The sequence below is a fragment of the Pipra filicauda genome, unplaced genomic scaffold (assembly GCF_003945595.2).
Source record: "Pipra filicauda isolate LSUMZ 115617 unplaced genomic scaffold, ASM394559v2 scaffold4_size7858003_pilon, whole genome shotgun sequence".
In the NCBI taxonomy this organism is placed as follows: domain Eukaryota; kingdom Metazoa; phylum Chordata; class Aves; order Passeriformes; family Pipridae; genus Pipra; species Pipra filicauda.
In genome coordinates, this window is record NW_024104643.1 from 2,074,012 (window position 1) to 2,097,619 (window position 23,608).

Genomic DNA, 23,608 nt, shown 5'->3' on the forward strand with positions numbered 1-23,608 from the left:
TGGAGGTAACATGAAAAGATTAATACTATTGAAAAAGTATTTTAAAACATCATCTCAAGCTTCGTAAACATTGAATTTCTTGGTTCAATTTCAAGGGAAAATTAAAATGAAACTCGCTATCACTAATCTAAATTTTCATGCTGTTCAAGACAGCTGGAGATAGGTACTTAGGTGCAAATAATTTGTGTTAAGAAATTTAGTTTTCAGAAGAAAATACTATTATTTGTTCTGATGATTTGTTTCTCTTACCTTCTGCAGAAAGACCTTGGACATTTACGCCTCTGGCTGCCAGAAAGCTAAGGCAGACATCAACATTCTCAATCTGTAATATGAATAGAAATAACAAGCAGCATAAGAATATTTTACACAATGTAGAAATGTAGGGAGAGGAAAAAAAAAAAAGAAACTGCCAAGGAATGAATACTTTACATTCATTGCATACTGCAGCTCTTTACCAAAGTTTAGCAAGAATGATTACTGCTAATTGGGGAACTGATATAAAGCTTTCATTGTCCGCTTTGGTGCTTAAAAACAATTCACAAATGCCCGATCCAGAATGGCATGCTGGCAACTCAGCAACCCACCTAGTTAACATAAAACTGGATTTTATACACTAAAAACAAGCAGTGATGAAAGCATGCATAGAGAATTAGACACTGAGTATATGTCTGGAGATGGGAGCAAATGAGTTTACTGAAAAATATAAGCAAAAAAACTCTAACAAATGTGTTAGCAAAGGTACTTTCTTGGGATGATGTAGGATTCCGTGAAAATGATGTCACATTAGTGGTTGATTCTCCAAATTTTTTCCTTCAAATCTTATGCTAAATAATTTTAATTTATTTAATGTTTATGCTCCTCGGAAGAGTAAAGTAAAGAATATGGTGCTGACTTCTGTTGGTGATTTAGAAGAAATCTACAGTTACCACAGAGAATTTTAGATATGAAAATGTAGATCAATAAAAGGATGAAACTTCTGCCTCTAAAATGAGTAATCAGAGAATTAATTTGACTGCTCTCATATGTCTATTTCTAACAGATGAGGAAGACAGAATGTTCCAAAAGATTCTCAAGTCAGCATTCTCAGCTGATTACCACAGTCCTTCCCCAATACTTCCTCCAAATGAAGTATTTGCTTCATTTGATCTATAAAGCAAATACTCAGCTATATATGTAAAACCTTTTAACAACTTTTGTCTATAAATATGTTGATATGAAAACAGAAAAAGTATGTATAGAAAGGTTCTGTGTCAAGAGGTTTCAACAGATTTCATTATAACATACATTTTTAAGGTTGATGGATTTTTTCAAGGCAATTAGGATCACAAAAATATAATTTTAAGAATATATTTTAAATATATATTTGCATTGGAGAACATTAAAAATAAAGAAAGGAATATTCAACACTAAAAATATAAGCCTGCAGTAGCTCAATCCATACAGGTAATTTTATTTGAATGTTTGTATATTTTACAATGCCTCATACAGACAATTTTCAACCATCAAAACAAAGGGGTAAATTCATTTCTTGAATGAAAATTACTTAATCCTTGGCAGTATCTTTTCTCACCCAGGACTACTGTCATCTTTCTATGATTGCAGCTCTGACATTATTCGCAGAAGATGGTAGTAGCTGAAAGGATATAAATATTGTTTTTACTACTGACCCTAGAAATATATGAGTTCACAGACTGTCTTGATCCACAAATAGTATATATAGATTTATAAATACCTGCAAAATTTTTAGATATGCTTTTTAAGGACAATAAATGTCAAAACATTAGTAAACACATCTTTTAAAAAGTCTTTTCAAATGTTGAATTCAAGGACATGTTAATATTTACAGGGAATGATAAATAATCTCTTTCCTTAATCAATTACAGGAAAAAAAAAAGTCCAAAATCTGCAGCTAAACTGATGAAAGTTGCTAAAAAAATTGAGGTTTACGATAAAGTTTTTATAAACCAGTTTGGCAGGTGTTGCCAATTTTCACAACTGTGAATGTGGAATAACCATCTTAAAATCAATGGGATTACTCCAGGTCTGGCCCAGCACAGCAATTGCAGAAACCCAGGCATTAACTCTGTCACTGTCTTAAATGTTTGTGTAGTTTTACAGCATGAAAAAACCCACATTAACTAGGTCATTGTGTTAAGATATAGAGACGTGATAAATCAGCTAAATCAGTTGCAACTTGACTGCAGCTAAAATAGGAAGATCTGCTTCTTCCTCACCTCTTCTTCCTCCCAGGTGTGGGGCCCTGTTGCTGCTGCCTTTGCTGGGTTTCAGCGCTTCTCTGAGCACACCAGGAGCTCCGTGCAGAAAACTTGCCCAACAAAAAGGCAAATGTATTTTAGTCACTCAGTTTGCTATGCAATCAGATAAGCACAGGAGTCAGCAGAGGGGAAGGTGCGTCCCAGCATGAGTAAGGCATGGTTTGGGAGAGTAAAGGGGAGGTGGGAAGGAGGGACAAGCAGATGGTGTCACTCTTGGTGGTAGCAACAAGGGAGCTGAGCTGGCTCAGCCCTGACCTCCAACTACACCCCTGCATCAGTCCTGAAAATAATGCATATGATGATAATATTTCTACTCAAACTGTAAACAATGTCAACTGCATAATAAAAAAAATTGAATGGAAATTTTCCTGTCCTGAAAAATTTAAAAGAAATGAAGATTTTTTTGTATATTAGCTGTATAACTCAGTGTTTCCTTGAACTTTCGAATCAACCATAATGCAGTATCAACTACTTCCAAAGGTGGGAAATTCTGCTCTATAATGTAGTACTGGAAGCCAAACGGAGAAAAAAATAAAAGGAGAAAAAGAAATAAAAATCAGACCAACATGAGTAGCATCCGTCTCCAAATAACTGAAAAAATATTTCCTAGCACATATTCTAGGTTAACCAAGACATTTTTTATAATGAGTATGTCCCCTCTGCAGTAGTTCAGGAGCTATAAAAACCCCCTAGTTTATTGGAGAACATTTAAGCCCTAATGTGCTGTGAAAACATCTCAATATCTATCTTCAATACTGAATATTTAGTAAATAGTAAGACTAATACATAAATCTTCACACACATTTAAGGTGGAAAATATCCTACAGAGATGGCGCCTGGTTACTTTACGTGTCTACTTCTACAGCATGTGTCTTTGAAGTAATTTCTTAAACTCTCAGACAAAGCTAATAATTACTACTAACACCAGTGACTCAATATGCTGCAGAACTACAAAGCAAATTCTGTTTTACTTTGCAGTTCACCAAGAGAACTATTACAGAAGCTGCAGGTCCAAAGTCACCCTTCTGGTGCTGGTGGTGTATGAAGCAATAGCAGTGGCCAACTTTCAGACAATAGACTGGAGTTGCACTGTTAGCCTTATAATACAGTCTTGTTTTGACTTGTGAATTGAGCAAGTTTGGTGTGGCAGCTCACAACCACACAATACACTGAAAATGTCAGAAAACAACTCTCGCAGTTTTCTGATAATAACAGCAGTTACTATACAACCCTCAGAAACTGTTAGGGGTCTCAATGAGACATACATGAATACATCCTTGGGTTGTTTTCACTTTCTTTCCTCTGCAGTCTAGAATATGTTAGCCTTAAAGTTGTCCCAATTGAAAGTTTTAGTGTATCTCTAAATATTGCTTTAATTACCTACTTTTTGCCTTGGCAAACCACAGTCATTCTTTGAACTCAAATCCAAGCGTCCCCAAACACTTTTTCTTCAAACTTACTCACAGATGAGAGTGATTTTGCAATTACAAAAGTTCTAAGAGATTTCAAGCAACTTCTACTCCTCAGTACTGTTTCAATCAAGAGTAGTATGAATTCCTGAAGTCCATGTTTATTTAAGTAGTTAGTGATGAGGTTATTATACACTGGGGTAAACTCCTCCTAGAGCTGGCATTGTATATGTACAATTCTACCTGCTTATATATCAATGGACGAAGATTTTGTAGTGTGACACAACAGAAAAATTTTGTATCTTACATATCACACTTGTGTATCTTACATATAAACAAAATTTTGAAGTGGATTTTGCTTGCAAAAAGAACTATTTTATAACTGAGATTATATTTAACATTATAGTGAATAGTATCATCAGAATTACAAAGTTTTATAGCAGAAGATATGGCTCGTTACAGTACAGAATTCAGGATATGCAGATTGACACTGAATCTTACATAACAAGACAAAGAGTCACTCAAATTTGCTTGTACAGGTAGATGTTGCCAAGATCAGACTGTTTTTGAACCATTCTCCATCACTGTCAACCCCCAATTTTTTTTTGTTCCAAGGCAATTATTTTATATAAAGGTTCAAAAGAGTAGAAGGGCAGCACGTTGAATAGTAGACCTGCCACATTAAAAACCTTAAAAACTATAAATAGGATAAGGAATTAATGATATAATAAACCTTCACTGCCATATAGATATTTGCCATTTAGCTATTCAATCAAGCAGCTGAAAGTCAATCAACACTACATGAGATTGCTTTTCAGAGGTAACAAAAACATAATTCTGAAACCTAATCCCTTCCTTATATAAAGTCAAGAATAATGTGTCCAACTCTGAAATGTAGCTACAGCATTGTCGGTAAAGATGAACTCAGCTAAGAGGACGATAATTTAGGAATTAAGATTTGCAGGCATCAATCAGGTAAATAACACCATTTGACGCTTTATAAATTAAGCCTACTGAGTTATGCTTACAATATACTAAGCTTCTTTCATAAATCTGATCCTTTTAATACTATTCATACCCACAGCATCATGAAAAAAGCACCTGAAATACTTAACACCATAAATATTAGTGAGCTCCAAGATATTTTTACACTCACATTTAAGGGGTTATAGTACATGATGATGTACAAATAAGCAGAAATGTCACAACTCTGATACTATTAATACATTAGGTGGCATGTAAAGAAGATACATTGTAAATCTGCTGTCACAGATTACATCGTGTAGTTGTAAGCAATCTGCTTTTGACTGAAAGATATTTAAAATTTCACTGACAGAAAAAAATCACTAAGCCAGATGGGGTACTTGTATGTAGATAAACAGTAGTACTTAATACCCAGCAGTTAGCAGATTTGCAGGAAGAGTTAATTTGTGGGATATACTCACCAGTAACTCAATATATAGAATATGTCTATTTATTACAATTATTTTTGCTGTTGTCATGATTAGCTTTCATCTCCTTTGTCTGGAGACAACACTTTCTTCACTTCCAAAATAAATTTAATTGTGGGATGCTCAGAAGACTAACACAGCAATATGTTTTTCTGTATGTGTAAGACACTGAAAAATATGTTGCTTTGACTAACCCTCTTTTATTAAGTTTATGTCAATATAGTTTACAAGAACACCATATACACAAGTTAGTTGCTATTTGCCTACTTTGGGCTGTTTTCTTCCTGAAGAATGGGACACCTTATAAAAATGACACATTATCATTACAGAATGCTTCTATACATATATGCACTTAAATACTCTTGATTATTTTGGCAACAAAAGTAAAAGAGTAATTTCTGTTAGCACTTCATTTAGTGCTATCTTCCATAGCTCTGTGTGTGTGTTTTAACATTCTAATTCTTGACCCAAAGCCTGAGATAAAATTTGGCAAAGGACTTGCTCTGTAGAAATTTTTTAATGTTGCTGATGGCTGATTAAGGACACTCATGAAAATAGTATTCCACAGAAATCCAGAGAATCATATACTCACTCTTCAGTATTCAGTACCTTTTTATATATTTTTAATACAAATATTAAATAGTACTCATTTGAGGTTGGTATTATGAGATAGTCTGTGTCACAATAACTGTATTTAAAACACACTTTACCAGCAAGGTTTCTTCCTAAATTTCTCCAGAGTATTAACCTGAGTTAAGACATGTATTTGACTCTTTCTTTCATATCTATATTTATTATTAACTCAATTTGTGGAGGTCAATGGATTTAAATGAATGCAGAATAGGAAAATAATTTAATGTTGTTACATAGCTCATTCTCTTTCAAGTTCTGTAGCACTAGGACAATCAAAATCAAATAAAAATAAAATTCAGGTCTTACACAATATTCACAATTCACATTCTGCATAAAATAATGAAATTATAAAATGGAAAAGCAGATACTATTTTTTTTGATTTTCACAGGAATCAGTCACGGAAGGAGACGCAAAAGCTTTTGAGTTCTAGATGCTTTGTATTAGGTGAAGTGCTAGTGACCTGGTATCAGTTGCAGGCTCTAAAAAGATCAGGTGTTCAGGCAAGCAATCGAGATGCCTTCATGAGTGAATAAAAGCATTTTTGGTGCACGTGTTGGAGCTGACAAGAGAACAAAACTGTCCACATAGATTTAGTTACATAGAATGATCTGGAGGAAACTGGAAATATTTCCAGGTGGAAAGATCTAAACTCTGATTTTCCCTTGTCTAATAGAGTGTAGTATGAGAATTGGCCATGTACACTCTCAAAGGTCCATGTTTCATTCTCACGCAAACACTGCCTAAAAGGACTATTTTTGGCCAAATGCATAATCTTTCACAACACGATATGCCTAAAGCTGTTCTCAGGGATTGAAAAGGACAAGTTTATTTCACTTTCTGTTCTTAATTGACTCATCCATTGCAGACATTGTTGACTTATTGACAACTCAGTGGTGACGTGAGAAACACCCAGATTTTCCATGTTGTAACTTTGTTTATTTTGAGTTTTCTTCCCAGCCAGTTTTACTAGTTTGTATTCATGTTCTGCCCCTCCCTAAAACAAAGAGCTAGAAAGTTACCAGATAGAGATATTAAGAGGAAATGCTTGCAGTTCTATAGTGACGTATGTTTTTATCCTCAGTTGTGTCTTTCAGATTATTTAACAAAGCTAGGCTTCATAAAACAGACAGGTGGACATTCAGGTCTTTTCACTATGTATAAAATAGGTACAGGTCAAATACTTCCTTCCACAAAAAATAAAAAACAACTCAAGAACTTTGTCCATTTCAGTGGTAACTGAATGCAATATTATTCTACTTACTACCATGCTTGCTTTGCACTTACTTATATGTACTATTATTTTCTAAGGTTGAGTATTGGGCCCAAACGCCCATTTCTGATAACTGACTTACTCCCAGGAGGTTCAACTGAAGAAGTCAAAAGCACCGTCCAGATTAAAACTTGTATATACTGATCAAAACAAAATGGATTATCCAGTCCAATGTCTTTATCCCCCTGCCTATCCATTCTTCAAATGCCACACATTCAACGCTGTTTTTGAGTCCAGGTGATTCTTACATGATCACTTAAACAACACTCAGTAGTAGGAATTCCCTGTGTTTCATTTGAAAACAGATATTCATCACACCTGAACACTTTAGAGTTCTCTTTAGAAAAATCTGCAACTGGTAATACAACTAAAAAATAAAAAATCCCTAATGTTTTCATAATTGTACATGGTGGGATAAAATGTATCTAATCCTTAAAAAGTAAGCAATTATGATTTATTTTTATAACATATGGTAATATTTCTTTCAACTACTTGTAAAGTACCAATCGGTAACCTCCATCATGATAAGAAACACCTTCTATGCCCCGTGCTTCATTTCATTTGACACTGTTATTAATGTACTTGTTTTCTGTGAAAATTTGTCATGAAATTTTATTTGCAAAACTGTTGTAGCATTTTCACTACACTGTATTTCTGTATGTTATCCACAGTCACTGATTCCTAGGTATTCTAAAAGGGAGGATCCTTCTGTAGAAAGCTTTTTTTTTTTTTTTAATTTAAGAGTAGGGTTAAAGACTTTCAAAAGGAACAATGTGAAATATGGGCTCATATTGTGCAGGTTAAACCAGTTTAACACAACCAAAAACAAGACATCTGCTTTCTTGTCTCTTGCATATTTAAAGTTGAGTGTGCTTGTTAACATACATACATGTTCATGCTAAAATAATTACAGATTTTTATTTTTGAGCAAGACTGTCTGAAAGTTGTATATTTCCATCAAGATTCCTTGTGAAGAAACTGTACATAGTATTACTATGTAATAAAAAAATATTTTTTACTACTACTTAATAAGGATACTTTGAAGAGCAGAGAATACACACAAATTCCTCCAAATCTGAAAGTAAATACAATGGGAAGAAATGTGGCCCAGAGTAATGTAAAACATATAGTGACTCTTCCGAGGAAGCTCTTTAGTTGCAAATTTTCTCTGTGGAAGATGCTGGTATGGCAGGCTGCAGGTTGTACGGTTCCCTTGGACACAAACTACTGAAACAGTGAAATTTGCCATGAACTCTCAGTTCCTCTTGTAGAAATGGGGAAATTTGAAGAAAGGGAAAATGAGGAAATAAAAAACAGTCTCAAAAATCGCATTATTTATTTTCTGATAATTTATTTCCCTCAAGCTCCTAACATGGCAGATTATTGCAATAACTTTTTGCAACTACACTGGAAGGCAATATCAAGTCTCCATGCGTGGTGTAAATTTGAAAACCCACCCAGGTAAAACAGGTGTTAACAGTCCTCCTGGGAGATATTTAGTGCATTCTGCTGACTTCCTGTTGCACGTGGCCCAGATCAAGTCACATTCCAGGTTTCTATCAAAATTATAATGCATTTTCAGAGGGTTAAGCAGAATACACTGACATGTAAACACATTAGGACTAACTATTTTCCAGCAAACTCTTCATTATTTGCAATAGAATAATTTAAGGAGCGTTCAATAAAAATAACTATCAGTGAACCGTGGAAATTCATTCCAAAACACTGTTCCAAGCTAAGCATTGACTTTGCAATAAGAGACTGTATATGCAAATTAAAAACTGATTTACTGGAGGTATTTGGGGAGAATTTTACCTTAGAGGATAATAACTACTGGTATGTAGAAAGCCTCCCAGGCAAAAATTTTTAGGAAATGATGCTGGAGTTATTTAATTATTAGCTACTTTTTGAGGAAAGGATGATGATGTTATTCAAAACTGAAATACCTTCAACTTCCTTTTCCAACAGATATTAGGGAACATGCACATCAAATTCTTCCAACATGCAGTCCAAACACAAAATATGACCAGTAAACCCAGAAATGTGAAAACAAATTAACTTCTCAAATACTTGGAGAATTCAACAGACATATGTACTGACAAAAGAATGTATGAGGTCACTGCTGAGGTCAACGTACGAGCTGGGGTGTGTATTGTTTTTAAGAAAATGCTGCAGTGGGATACGGTTCCCTTCTGGCATGAATTACTGTCAGCCCTGTCAAGAACACGAATCTGACAATTGATGTTGCAGGTTTTTCACCTAGCCCCTGACTTGGTGCTTGGAAAACTTGGGGTGAATATAGTTTCTGGTGAATTGGTGAATTTTTTGTTGTTTTTTTTTTTCTTTCCTTGTTTGTAAACATCAACAAGTTAGTGAATAATGTAGTTATTCAAAATAAAAAATCATTGATCCTAATCATAATTTTTACATGGTCAAACATATATTTCTGCTGTGCTGGCCATTTTCATATAAAACCCAAAAAAGCTCTATCCACAAACACCTCAAACCCCTACCACATAAGAGAAGAATGAAAAATTTTACTCTGATCATCTATATAATGGTGCCATCTTGCTTCCCATCTTCCTTTCTTACCCATTCTTCCATCTGTGTCCTGTCTGCATTTGTTCTCCCCATTTCTATACAGTAGTCTCTGCAGCAGACATTGTAAAGCACAAAATACAACAATGGCAATTTCTGAAGTGCTTTTGTGCCGCTATATTAGAAATTGTGAGAAGAAAGTGTTGGAATTTTGATTGGAATATAGTGCTGGATTTGGATTCAGAAAACCATGGATGTATTTCAATACCTTGCAGAAATTTCTTAGAAAGCTAAAATACAACTTCACAGCAGCACAGATGAAAAGACCAGTTCCTTCCGGTGTCTGAAAGTAACTCACTACTTCAGTGCTCTGATCTCTGCAGGCCTGTGGCCACCAATGCTGTGAAAGACTCCTATATACATACTAAGAACACAAAATTGAAGATAAATACTACCCTGGGAGACCTTTTTTAAGGCAATGATAAAAAGAACTCTGTTTAAACACAGTGTTTCTTAAAGCAATGCTCCAGTTTAGTGAGCCTGTTTACAATCTTTTTTAAATTATGCAACACTTCTGAGTCAGCAAGGTACCAAAGTCTAAATATTTATGACTAAATATTTATGGAACTTGGAAACTTCCAAAAACTGGAGGGCAATGTGAAAATGCACACTTCTTAAAAACAGAGAAGTTTCTCTCCATTAGGCCAAAAGAGAGTCTACAACAGTGTTCATTTACTAGATTTAACTAAACCTTTGAAAACATTCCAGTTATCTCCTTGACCACTATTTACTATATAGTAACCTCATTTAGCTTACTCAAAAAAGCAGCTTTTAGAAATAAGGGCAATTACAACCAGTGATGGAATGAATCCTTTAAAAAATAAGTAAGCAGGTAAACTATGGGGCATTTCACTTCATCTCTTGAACTTTGCAATTGGAATCCATCCAGACATACTTTGTACTGTATGAACCCTCCCTCTTTACACCAGGAGTCTTACTGCTATAGCTTGCGAAGGAGAGACACTGACAGTTTGCTCCTATCCTTCTGGTCTTTTGATTTTATAAACATTCTGATTTTTTTTAATTAGATATATTTTCCACATTACCCTAGAATGCAATTGAGCTCATCGAAAGTAATAAGAAATACTTGTTATTAGCAAAAACGTACAGCCCAGAAAATTTCTGTAGGATGTGTCTGGTCCTCTGCCTGGAACTTAAAGTCCTTGGAAAGATACATACATGAGATGACATAAGTTACTGGTTTTCCTTTATGTTTAATTTTCATATTACTGACTCAAATTGATCTAAGCCCTAAAGAAAAAGAAAAAAAAACTGATGATTAATTGATGTCATAGGTTAGTAAAACTATTCAGATTAAACCAGACATCTTTAAAAGCCATAGAGATAATAAATAGACTCATATTCAAGCTTTCACTTTTGCTAGTGTACACGAACATCATATTTTAAATCATGTTTAGCATAATACACATAGGAATATTAGGCCATGCTATATGTTTTCACACCATGCTTCTAAACAGATTTCACACTTGCCTATCTCTTCACAACTTTCTCATAACTATGGGAAGAATTTTTCACGTTTTAACAAGATCTGGTGTCTAGATTCTCAGTCAAGGAAAACAGAAGCACCTGGAACCACAGAAGGCAGTGGGATATATGCTTGTAAGCTCATAGGCTCACCAGGGTTAGATTTTTTTTAATTGATTTCTCAGCCAAAGAGAGAAGAGAAATGTTAGAAGTGCTCAAGTCTATAAAATGAAGCCTTAACAAGCACTTATTGCTTGTTGTCACTTCACTTCCAGTTGTAGACAATGAAGTGTAAACTGTACGAGGAAACAATTTTTTAAATAGTTATCCAAGTGTTTTCAAGTTCCAAAATACAGCCAGTAATACTTGAAAAAAATAAGCATTTACTGGGCTTTAGAGGGGGACATATTGTTACATACGTTAATTTATACGATGCAACAATATAAATCTTGCAAATTTGTTCATGCCAAAAAATCCCAGTAGAAGCCTTATATATACAAGAACTGTGAAAACACCCTTGCACATATGTTTACTCTGGAGTGTTACTGCTGATCTGTCCGTGAACTAAGCAAGAGCCTTTAGGAAAAAAAAATCAACAAACAATTCATTGTTGTTGGGAGGAATTACTGAGAAAATCTGTGAGCGACAGGCAAAACAACTCACACGGCTGGGATACCAGTTAGCTAGTTATGTGTACAGTTAGAGTACAGAAAACTATAACTATGTAACTTCATGAGCTATTATTTATTTAAAATACAAATAGGTCTCAGCTTTCAAGTGTGGAAACCAAGGGACAAAGAAAATTCTTGTGGTATTTTTTCTCCAGAGGAGGATGTCATTGGTACACTCCCAATGTAACCTAAAGAAACTCTGAAGAATCAAGAGATATGAATAATTCAAACAAGGTTATAATTAGCTGACAATACAAGCCTACACGAAACACATTCTAATTGTTATAGAATTAAAGACTGCCAAAAGCTACAAGCTAAAATACAGACACATTTTTATTTCAAGAAGACTGTTCAGATTCAACTTTCAGGACTTTGCAAGTTTAGTGCTGGCCCATATGCCACCTGAAAGAGTTGCTAAGAACTGCATAGGTAAAGAAATGCTTTAAGTTGATATAAACTATTAAAAAAGCAAAACATATGTGACCAGTTCGGGAGATTGAATACAATGCAACCAAGTCCTGACAAATAAAAAAATGCCTTGGACTGACTCTGAAACTGAACTCTGCCCAGACTAATTTATATCCAGACACTGGGCCAACTTAAAATAAGTTCAACTGGAAATAAGTATAGCTCTGATTTATGTCATATGGTCATCTGTTTATCATATGGTCAGCAGACTCTTCAGACTAGGAGTGTTTTAAATAATTCCTGCACATCAGAAAGCTGCCAAATATATTACTGTATTTATACTTATACTATTTATTTCTGCTTAAACAAAAATGGTTGTACTGTATTCTAACTATTTGTGTATTAAGTTTCAGGTCATAGTGGATTTAAACAGACAAGTTACATAAAAAAAATAAAATAAGAAGTTTGTGTTAATATTTTAATTAACCTGATCAAAAGCCTTAACATGAAAAGGGATTAGTTAATGCTGTTGAAATAAGCAGTCTTTGTGATAACTTGCATGTTCTACTGCTAGCTTAAGCCAATTTACCCTTGTGTACCTTAATAGTATTGCCCATTATCAGCTGTAACAGAGTTTACATTTAGAGTTAACATTGGTACTTAAGTTCAATGTTGCCAAAATCTTTACTAACACAGAATTTCAGCTGCCTCATGATATCTCATGCCATTTCAGAGTGGTCAGATCCACGGGCTCTTGACCGCAGGAAAAGGCTGGAAGAGCAGTAATCTCAATCAGTGAAAAAACCATGACTACTCTACACCTGGTCCCATGGCTGTGCACATGACTGTAGGAGACACAAAACACTTTGTGAGAAACACAGTATTCTTCATTTTGACATTTCATGGAATATATGGTGACCAAAACAGTAGTGCATAAATGTATACTGAAAGAACAGGCAAAGAAGTACCCTCTAACTCCCTAACATAGTCAGTTTAGATATTGGTGTAAGAGAAGGGAAATGGAGAAAAAAAATTGCCAGGGTCACTTGTTTTTGCCATTCTCAGAGACGGAATGACCTGATGGACCACTGCTGCATGTTATTTGCCAGCACATTTGCCAGCAACAGCACGTCGGGGAGAGGCTGTAAGCGGAAGGGATTTGCAGTAGTGTTCAAAGAGGAGTTTATTCTCTGAGTATAACTACTGGCAAAGAAAATAGCAAGGTTAAATGGGTTAGAGTTCATAAAAGTCAAGGAACTCCAAAATGGTGAGTATGTAAAAGACCCTGTAAAATCAAGCAGATTTGGCATTCTTTCCATGAAACAGTCTAGCACTTAGCTGCAGCAGATGTAGGCAGCTTCTGTTCCAGCAAAGATCAAGGGCAGAGTGAAAAAATACATCTGGACAGATCATAGTAGTTTCAGTGTACACCAACTTTCATTCTTTCTCTTCATTTTCTAACATTGTAATTATACTGTATTCTGGATGCAATGCAATACCACTGAAAAATTCCAAACTTCCTGTGGCAACAAATTTTTGATATTTACTTTCTAGCAGAAAAGCAGGAGGAGGTTGTCAAGTCCTTTTAATGAACATTGTAATTTTAAATGTAGTAGGTCAGGATGTTTTTTGTTGCCACATTAGTTTGTAATTAACAGACTAGACTGTTGGGACAGTCTATGTTACTTTATTATCCTCATGTCTTGCAAAGTCTTTGCTATAACACCAAGCTTTGAAATACCAGGTATATATAATGGCTAAAAGACAATTCAGTGATAAGCACTGCCACCTAGGCATAAGGTACTACACAATACCTCCAAAAGCTTGACTATTTGTTGGATAGCGTTTATTTTAATTTTAAGTACATGTAAGGGCTTAAACTTACAGGAAGTGAGTCTTCCTTCCTCCCTTCCTTCTGCAGATAACTTCAGAACATAAACCCTGTTCCATCCTAACATTGCTAGTTACCATCCCTTTCCTTTCCATTAATTACAACGGAAGCCACAATTTGTTGCTTTCTGGCACCCTCTGCTGCTTTACACATTACACCACAGACAGCATTTTATGGATAGTTGCACAGTTCCTGTACCTCCATTAAAACATCTTCCCAGTAGTTGCATTTCCCAGACCAACCAAATAAAAGCTGACGATATTCATACTTGGTGTGTGCCCTCATTCATTGTTTGCAGATGTTGATGCTTAATTCTCAAAATCTGTCTAGTAGCTCTTTTATAAACTTAATCTCACCCTAAGGAACAGAGACAGTAGGTCTGGCAAATCTATAGAAGAGTAGCCATCTCATGCTCTAACAGATGTCCAGATAACACACTTCCCAGAATTTGGAAGCTCCCACAAACTTTAATTCACAAATGAGAGCTAGAAAGAGTGGCTTAGATGCCTTTCAAAGTGAAAAAAATAATTGAGGGTTCAGTCAAAACTACACAAGGTACTTTACATGGATGCATGTCCACGTGTGTGCACTACACACGAAAACACAGGTTCACATTGTTTCTCAAGAGTCTTGCATGTTACTGAAGCTGCAGAACTTTCCTTTGTCAGAAGAGGCAGTGGCAGATTATGGAGAGGCAGGAAGAAGGATGAGTGAGAGGCCTGGGGACTCCAACTCAATGTTAAGAAATGTTCTTCTGTGAAAAGTCTACCTCTCTGAGGAAACTCAATGGTTCACAAACATAGAACAATTTTCTAAATAGAACCTTTTCTAAATAACATACAGCACCCAAAATTACAAGTCTAAGCAGAAGTGGGAGTGGTTAAAAATCTTTAAATAGAAGTAAGTCCTCAACTATAAGAGAACTGGCATTTTGCCACAGTTCCAAAATAATCAGACATTTGAAAAAAATCTAGAAAGCTGACAAAATCTCAAAACTACCAGAAAGCCTTGTTTGGATATACTGTAAAATAAAACCACTTCAGATACATTGTTTATTTTCTTGTTCAGCTTAAATATGCATTTTTGCTGTTCAGCTAAACATCACGCACTTTCTTCTCTATTTTTAAATCCATTAAACGTTCTAGACATTCCTAGTATTTATAGCATACTCTCCCTATAGAAGATGATAAAAATACACCATCATGAAGCACACATATTTACAGTAATCTTGCTGCTGCTATCTGGGAAAAATCTGTTAGTCTCTATAACCACAGGTGCTTTCTAAAATGTATGTCATAGTCAATTTGTATGTATGCATTTTAACTGCATATTTGTGTTAAGACTATTCAGTGCATTGCAATTAATGGAGGTTTCAAGGCTATTCATTCATCACCTCTTTGTCTAAGCACGTGTGTCACAAATATATATTTGTTCAATTCCAAAACTTCAGGGAATGCTCACATTACATTTTTGAGGGGGAAAACCCACCAACTAAAAATTGAAGAGGATAGAAAACTAATTACAGATGAGGTAAATGGGGAGACCGTCAACTGCATCTCTTCAAACAATAAATACTCAAAATGTATGCCACCTATTAGTTTTCAGGCATACTGCAATATTTCATCTCTACGTATTCTTCCAATACAGTTTAACTCAAGTTTCTGATCAAATGACATTCCTGACAAACATAGTTGAGAGATGAGGAGAAGAGATGGGTGAGATGGTCATGCCTCAGTGGCATGAAGGTAATGCATATTCCAGGTACAGATTGAAGGGAGGTGGGTTTCAAGAAATTGCAGGGAGGAGGGGAGAGGTTAGTGGAAGAGGAGAAAGGGGAAGGTGTGAAGGAAAATTGTTGATTTTAGGAAACAAAAAGATTTTTTTAGTGTTCGGCAATCTTGGTCTACAGAAGTAAAATGTGCATAACCCTAATTCCAGTCCTAACCAAGCAAACTCAACCATAACCTAATGATTCAATAGATTTCATGGAGACTGTATAAGTATTCATCACAGTATACGTACTTTTCATGACATGATTATTTCATTAACATCTAGATGAGTTATTCTCATGTATTCTACACAGTAATAACATAAGGGATTTGTAAGCATAAATAAAAAGGCTAATAACAGTGTATGGTTTATACTTAATAAACAATGTACTTCCAGCCTAGTAAAATAGTACTCAGGATGTGTTCCTGTGGCATTTTCTTTTGTGACTTCAGACAGTCAAATATGAGTGACTCAGGGGAATATGTATCTCGCTGCCTGATGCCAGTGAGTAACTCTGAGCTGTTCTGTGAAGAGAGATTTTTATAAATCTTGTGGTCTTTTTAACGTTCTCTAATGTAATGTTTTGAATGTAAAGAGAACTGTTCATTTCAGCACAGAATAAAGAGATCTCAAGAAAGTCAAACTAGAATCAATCTACTAGATCTAACACTTGCAGCAGTCGTCCATCCTTTCCTCAGCTTTCTCTTTCTCTCACAATAGAAATGTGGTTGGTCTACCACAAAAAGGCAACTGTTACTCTGCTTGTCTGTCGAGCTGTCACCCCATCTATATTTTATCTTTAATTTCTTGAGTTCTTGGAAATTTTAGGGTTTGTTCACAAAAGCAGTTGGAATTCCTCCTCTGCCTGTTATATGCTAAAATGATTTGTCTCTCATCTTACTCAAACTGGCTGTGTTAATAACATTAATTATCTCTTTTCAGCAAAACTTGAAACAAGAATTCCAACCTCTACATCCTTGAGTATCAACCATCCTTAACATTAAGACCTTTAACCTTATCCTTACAGGAATTTTGTCCTCTTTCATTATTCCCTCCATTCATATAGTCACAATTATTCCCATAACGTATCCTTAGACAGACCCTCATTTTATTTTTTTCTTTTGGGACAGACACGTCTCTATTTCTGACAGTCTCATTTTCATTCTTACTCCAGTCTTTATGTCAAGCTAATTTCTTATGCAAACAAAAAAATAAACTTCAATTTCTACACTAATGAAAATGTCACTTCCTGTAATTCCTTCAAATTGCATACCTATTTGTATATTTTCACTGTAGATATATCTACATGTATTGTTTTTAGTCAGAGAATTTTTAAATTTCTGTGGTACAGAGGATTAAAAAAAAAAAAAGCCATGAGCTCCCTGCAAGGCATACACAAGTTTATAAAATGGATTTCCTGATATCTAAAACAAAGAGAGAGATTCCATTCCAGAAGGTCAGCTTCTAAAATTTTGTCCTGCACTCATCCTCTACGATTCAAGAGTTTGAAATATGGGAGAGTTCAATGAGATAGTTGACTTCAACACTCACTGAATGCCAAACAAATTGCAAACTCTGTGAAGCCATCCTGTATATAGTACACTGTACAGTGGATTGAAAGTGTCTGGATGTGCCGAACATGTTCAAGAAAGTCTTCCCTGTAACAGCTAAGGACAGTCACTGGCAAAAGATGTGGGAATGGGGTTAGTTCTCAAGGGAAATATCAACTCTGAACCTACATAGGAAATGAGAGGATTTGTTTAGAAAGCATCTTCAGAGGGCTAGCTAGGACATGCTCTTGGCTCTGACAGTCTTGGGCACCTGGGTCCTGGGAATCCCAGGAAGGTTTAAAGTTGAATGTAGATCTCCTATATAGTGAGGAAATTCAGAAAGCATAACTAGTTAAGTAAAAAATTATATGGGTCTACTTGAAAGTACCATCAGAAAATGGGAAATCTGAGTATGTATCATGCTGAGGAGTGTCATTTCCTTCATAGATAAGCATCTGCTTAGATCCTTTCATAATGGAGCTCTATCAGACTTGCCTGCTTTCATCTAGAGCTGCTGGTGTTCCAAGGTAGGAAAGAACAGAATGTAGAAAGAAGTATTGGTTACCAGTGTGGCTCTAATGGATATTTTGCCCACAGTCCTGAAAAAAAGAACTGCATGAAACTTTACTCTGCCAAACCACAAGAGCTGGGTTCAGAAATGCAGAATTAACAGGTAAGTAAATCCTTGTGAGGAGGGACACCAAAGAACATATAAGCTGTGCATTACCATAACAAAATTTTCCCAGGGAACGAGGAGCATGATACTTCTGCCACTACTTAAAAATTCCAAGGAAGAAAAGCAACTGATGGGAGCTTGGTAACATTCAGGCATACGCTCAGCTACACTGTTCTCATAAATTTCCCATCTGGAAAACAATCTGGCTGGAGGCTGCACAAAAGTGTGGACAATATGGGCAGTTATTAAGAGCAATTTGGAGCCCTTTGATCTATATTGTTGTCCAAACTGTGCCTTCATCAGTGGGAACAGAAATCCAAGTGTGGACTTTTAATTAAATCAAATCAGGGTCTGCTCCAAAAGGTAGCAGGTCTCCAAGATAAGAGGGTCTTTTACCTGACCCAAGGAAGCACCTAAGAGAAAGTTCCCATTGTAGCAGGAACATAACTACTCATCTCCAGTGTGACCACGTCCTTCGTAATGCACCTGGCAAAGGGAGACGCAGAGCAGAGGGGAATTTTAAGATGATGCTGGAAATTCCTATACTAAGTGTACACAAGAAGGCAAAAGATATGGCATTCCATTTGTATTGCTGAGAAGGTGATAGAATGAAAAATAAAGCATGCTTACCAGCTGTCTCATGGCTGCACATTGTGTTTACAAAAGGAAAAGGTGTTTTGATGTTTTACATTGAAAACTTCTCTGGCAAATAAAAATAAGTTTGTATATTCCTGATGTAGGCATGCCAAAGAACTAATGATCTCAATTCCTTAAGCTAGAATACAGGCATAGTGTCACTGGAATGAAAATCTCATTTATTTCTCTGTTTCAGATAGAAATACCGTTATTGAAATTAAAATCATATTTTGAACTAGTTGCTAATGGAAGCAAAACTCTTTTTCTTCCCCCATTCATTTCCATACAGTCCTTTACCTAATATCTGAGCATATTCTTCAAGTCAGCTCTCCCCCAAACATCCACGCATAAGCTGTGACAATGTCTTGCAGGTTCTTTCCATGTAACAAAGGTAAAATATGAGCTCTCCTACCTAAAAACACAAAAAGCCTCTCTCAGAAGTTCAAATTTTAACTACTACCATTGTCTTTTCTGATTTTACTTAGATCACTTTCATAGATATTATGCTGTGAACCTGACATCCTTTTAGAAAAGTACTTTTATTTTTTACCCTCTTAAGTCTACTCCATTTTCAAATCCTAGATACCCCTTACCTACCACAGAGGACAGGAGAATCTGTTTTTTACTCTGTCCAACCCATATTGTGAGAAGCCAGTCAGTTGACTACATTTTTAAACAGAAATTTGTATCAACTGACTGTTTTCTCAGGCCTTTTCCACTCTCTCATGCAAACAGCACCTTTCCCAAAACAGACTTAACTAGATTTCAGGCTATTTGCTTTATTTATGAAAATTAAGCATGCAAGCATGTTTCATGGAAATGAGACTACTCTTTTCCACTCATTTAAACATATCAAACCTGAACAGATGACAAAATTATAGTCTGTTATTCCCTCATATTTTCACAAAGCTCTTAAAGCAGGTAGTGAAGAACCACAGATAGGCATAGGGTGACAGTCTGAATTTAAACAAAAGGGGGTAATACAGATGTCAGAGGGGGTCATACAGGTGTCACTTCAGGAAGGAGGTGGCCTGCATATCAAAGGAGCTGGGATTAGTTTTCAAAACTCAGATTGAATTCCCAGTTTCCCAAGGAACCATACTTCTACACTTAGCCAAATTTCTGTATATATATCAATGTGTCACATTTATGTAGAAGGCTCACCTGGAGCTGCTCCAAAGCACAGAAAGTATATCTTGAATCCAAACAGCCTATCTCACCAACAACTGCACAAGCAAACCCAGGAGATTCTTAGAGAGTTCAACACTGTGCAGATAGGAAGAGCTCTCATGTGGGCCCACTTGACAGTGAACATAGGGATGATATTTTCAGGCTTCCCAGTCCTCAAAGAGCTACTTATAACCATAACCCACACATTTTCACATGTAATTCATGGGTGTTAGTAGAACCCTCAATGCTTACTTTATACAGAATTACATTTTTCACAAGCAATTTTTAAACACAGAATGCCAATGCTGATGTTCTCATCCTTGGATATTGGCATTGCTGGACGCTGGGGGATGCTACTCAACAGTGTCTGCTCAGCACATGCCTGTCAGAGGAAGTCTGAAGGGCACATACACTTTGTGGCACACTTAGCAGTTCTAGTTTCCACCTATTTATCCTGTCCACAGGCTGACTCTCTGCTAAGAAGAGATCTGCATGCACCTCATCCCCTTGCAACCTTGCCCTTCTCCAGAGAGAAATTCGTGCATATAAGCAGAGATGGAGCCACTGGGGGCTTCTATGGGACTCCAGGAGCACTACAAAGCACATCTAGCACATTAAGCAATGTCTACCAGTATATACATAGTAATGTTATCCTACTTCAGTTTTAGGCTTCACCCACTTCTTTAACTGTGTCACAAAAAACTCTCTATCACATAAAAAGCTCCCTGGTTAAGTAGAGACTAATTCACTTACTCCACCTTCCTCTTGCTAAAGTACACAACTTTTCTTCAGTCTCATAGAATAGAGTAAGATTTCTGGCATTCTTCTGTCTTTTTTCTAAAACTTCTGAGATTTGAATATGAAATAATTTATCCCTCAATACATCTCAAGTTCTCAGATTCTGTGTGGAACATCAAACAGGTGAGCATAATAGACATGAGAATCATGATAAAGCTAACTATGCACAAACTGGATGCTGCTAGGCTTCACAGGTTTTTAGTTTTTATGAACTTGGACCTATTGAGCCAATTCAATTTGTCTGCAAGTATTTTATATATCACTGCCAAAATGAGCATGGAGTGCAAGACATTGCAATAGATCTAACTAAAGGAAAACTAAACTCTAAGCATTTTATACACATTTAAATTAAACAATAAAATATGTTTACAAATTAAGGTAACAGTTGAATTGAGATGCCTTAAAAATCACTTCAAAGATGATACCGTTGACAAGAGGAAAACAAAATGGTGAGTGGAATAGAACTTGGGAATATGAGTAGTGATTAATTATGAATTCATATCAATATCATCCAGAGAGAATATCAAGTATTTCCAGCAGCAGACAATCCATGACAGTGCCCTCTAGCTTTTTGAAGCTAATAAAATGTCTTACACATAACCTCCTGGAAAGGGTATCAAATGGCAGATGAATAGAGAAAACATTTCTTCTTAATTGCAGGTTATGAAAGCAAGGATTATGAAAACATTTGCAAAAAGAGGGTGGTGGGATTCTTAGTTTTATCAACTAAAAATGCTAAAATGAAAGTGGTGAATGAATGTTTAACAAACATACCACAGGAATATTTTGACCGTTGCTGATTTGAGGGCTGATATTCTGGCAAATCCTGACCGGACATATTGCTACATACTGGTGCATCTCAAACATGCAAACTAACTTTGATCACTGTTACATTTTTTTGTGCATATTACAAACACATAAGAGTCCACTGCTACAAGAAGAGAACTGCCCTACCACTGAGTGGGCTGACAAAACTGAGCACTGCTAAGGGAAATTACCTGAAAATCTGGCAAAATTGTGCCATTGCCTAGGTTAGATAACTGCACAGCCCAAAGGCAACAAATGGAGGGCAGACTCAGAAACTTGGGGTTTCTGAGATGCACTGAGGAAAAACTAACAAGCTTGAACTACTTTAACTTCAGTACATTTTAAATTTCCTAGCTCAGTTGAGAAATCAGCATGTCAAAAGGCAGGAAAATAACCTAATTAGTCTGTAGAGATAAAAAAATGCAGGAAAGAGATGGAGTCAAAGAAGGATAAATAAATACATTACTATTAAGTTAAAGTGGCTAAATGGGACACTTTAGGCTCTGCACAAACACTGGTGTGTGACTACGTACAGGAGTTTTTGAAGCATCTGTTTTGAAACCCAGAGCACTTAGGAATATTCTTTGGTCTGGTTGAGCTGAGAGATGAGCTTATGGGAGGAAGAAGATGGACACAAAGGGATTCCCACAGGTACTGCTGTGGCATGGGCATTCATTGACCCTGTTTCCCCCGTAGCAGCAGCAGCAGAGCTAGAGATGAAATCCAGAATCCCTATGCCACATCAAAATGCAACTATCAACAAGGAACATACACCAGTGTTGTTGCTTTGCAGATGCAGATGTTGCTAGACTGAATACTTCTCTTCAGCTCATCTCTCTCTCATGGAAATGAAGCTCGATAGACATCAGATTGGTGGGTCCCTAAGCAATCCTAAATGGCCATAAACCAGTTACATAACCTTGGAAAATCATATCACTTTTCTGTGCTTTTGTCTCTTCTTGTTTGTCTTGCCTGTCTGGAATGGCAAGTTTTAACATGATTAAAGTAGAGACTGATTATCTCTTGATTTGTGTGTGTAATACTAGAGTTCCACGCTGCAGTTCCCAACATTTTCAGTCAGGGTCACTAGGTTCTAGTTTAATGTGATTAATTAAAATAATAACTATTATTATGGAAATTGTACATATTCTTTCTATGGACAGTTCAAAAATCCTGAAAGCCAGAGAAAAAGCTTAATCTAAACTTGGACATTTTCTGAACAGTAAGAACTGAAAGATCCCATTATTCAGTTCACTGGTACTCAAAAATTTTCCCCTTACCTCCTGAAGCTTTGCAGAAAAAGCTGCAAACACCTTTCCCCTTTAAAAATGCACTGAACAAATGCACTTCTTTTTTCTATTCAACTCCCATTTTTAAGCCCAGTTTCAGCAGCTTGCTATTACGCAAGCTCATCCAAATCATACTCAAAAATCTTTGCCAGCTAAACAACCGTGCACCTTATTTATGTATTATTTGAATGGTAACAGAAAGGCAAACACCTCAGCATGGGGGAACATGACTAGAACTGCAAATGATTCAGCAAATGCATGGTGATGTTACTGAGGCTCAGACTTTGTTCCTGTCGCTTATACAGCCTTCTCAGCTGGTTTTATCTTATTAAATGTAGTTGACTTGCCATAAACACAGTAAAAGATTAATAAGACTCCATATGAATCATAGTCACTAAATGCTTCTTGTCTGAGAGTATTAAAAAAGTCTTTAGGCAGCTGCCAGCTATAGCTCAGAGAGCCATATGACTAAAGTGCTATTTCTGAAAGTCTTGGAGTCAGTGCATCTAACTGGACTTCACAGTAGACAATCCAAAAAGCTATTTATATTTAAAAACAATTTGGCAAGTCTTGTTCATCAAATCAGTTTTCCAGACACAAAGACTCCACTTAATTTGTTCTTGGACTTACCGCCCTTAAAAATTAAGTTAAATGAAATTATTTGGATCATTAGAACAGGTCTGCTAAGGTAGTTCTGGATTAATTAGAACTGATGAAGTTTTGCTGCCACGTTTTCTCAAGGTCCAAAGTTAGTGAGCACAGAAATGAAGTGACAAACACTAAACAAGCATGGAAAAAAAGTATCAGGAATACTATATG

The 23,608-nt window shown here is 36.0% G+C and overlaps 1 protein-coding gene across 7 annotated transcripts in view; it reads right to left on the minus strand.

Moving 5' to 3' along the window:
• NAV3 (neuron navigator 3) overlaps positions 1–23,608 on the minus strand; it is a 534,722-nt gene that overhangs the window by 158,958 nt on the left and 352,156 nt on the right. For all 7 annotated transcript variants that reach the window (XM_027747750.2, XM_027747746.2, XM_039386754.1 and 4 more), the window contains one exon: positions 250–322. In XM_027747750.2, the coding sequence (XP_027603551.1) occupies positions 250–322 (73 nt within the window). The remainder of the gene's footprint in view (positions 1–249; positions 323–23,608) is intronic.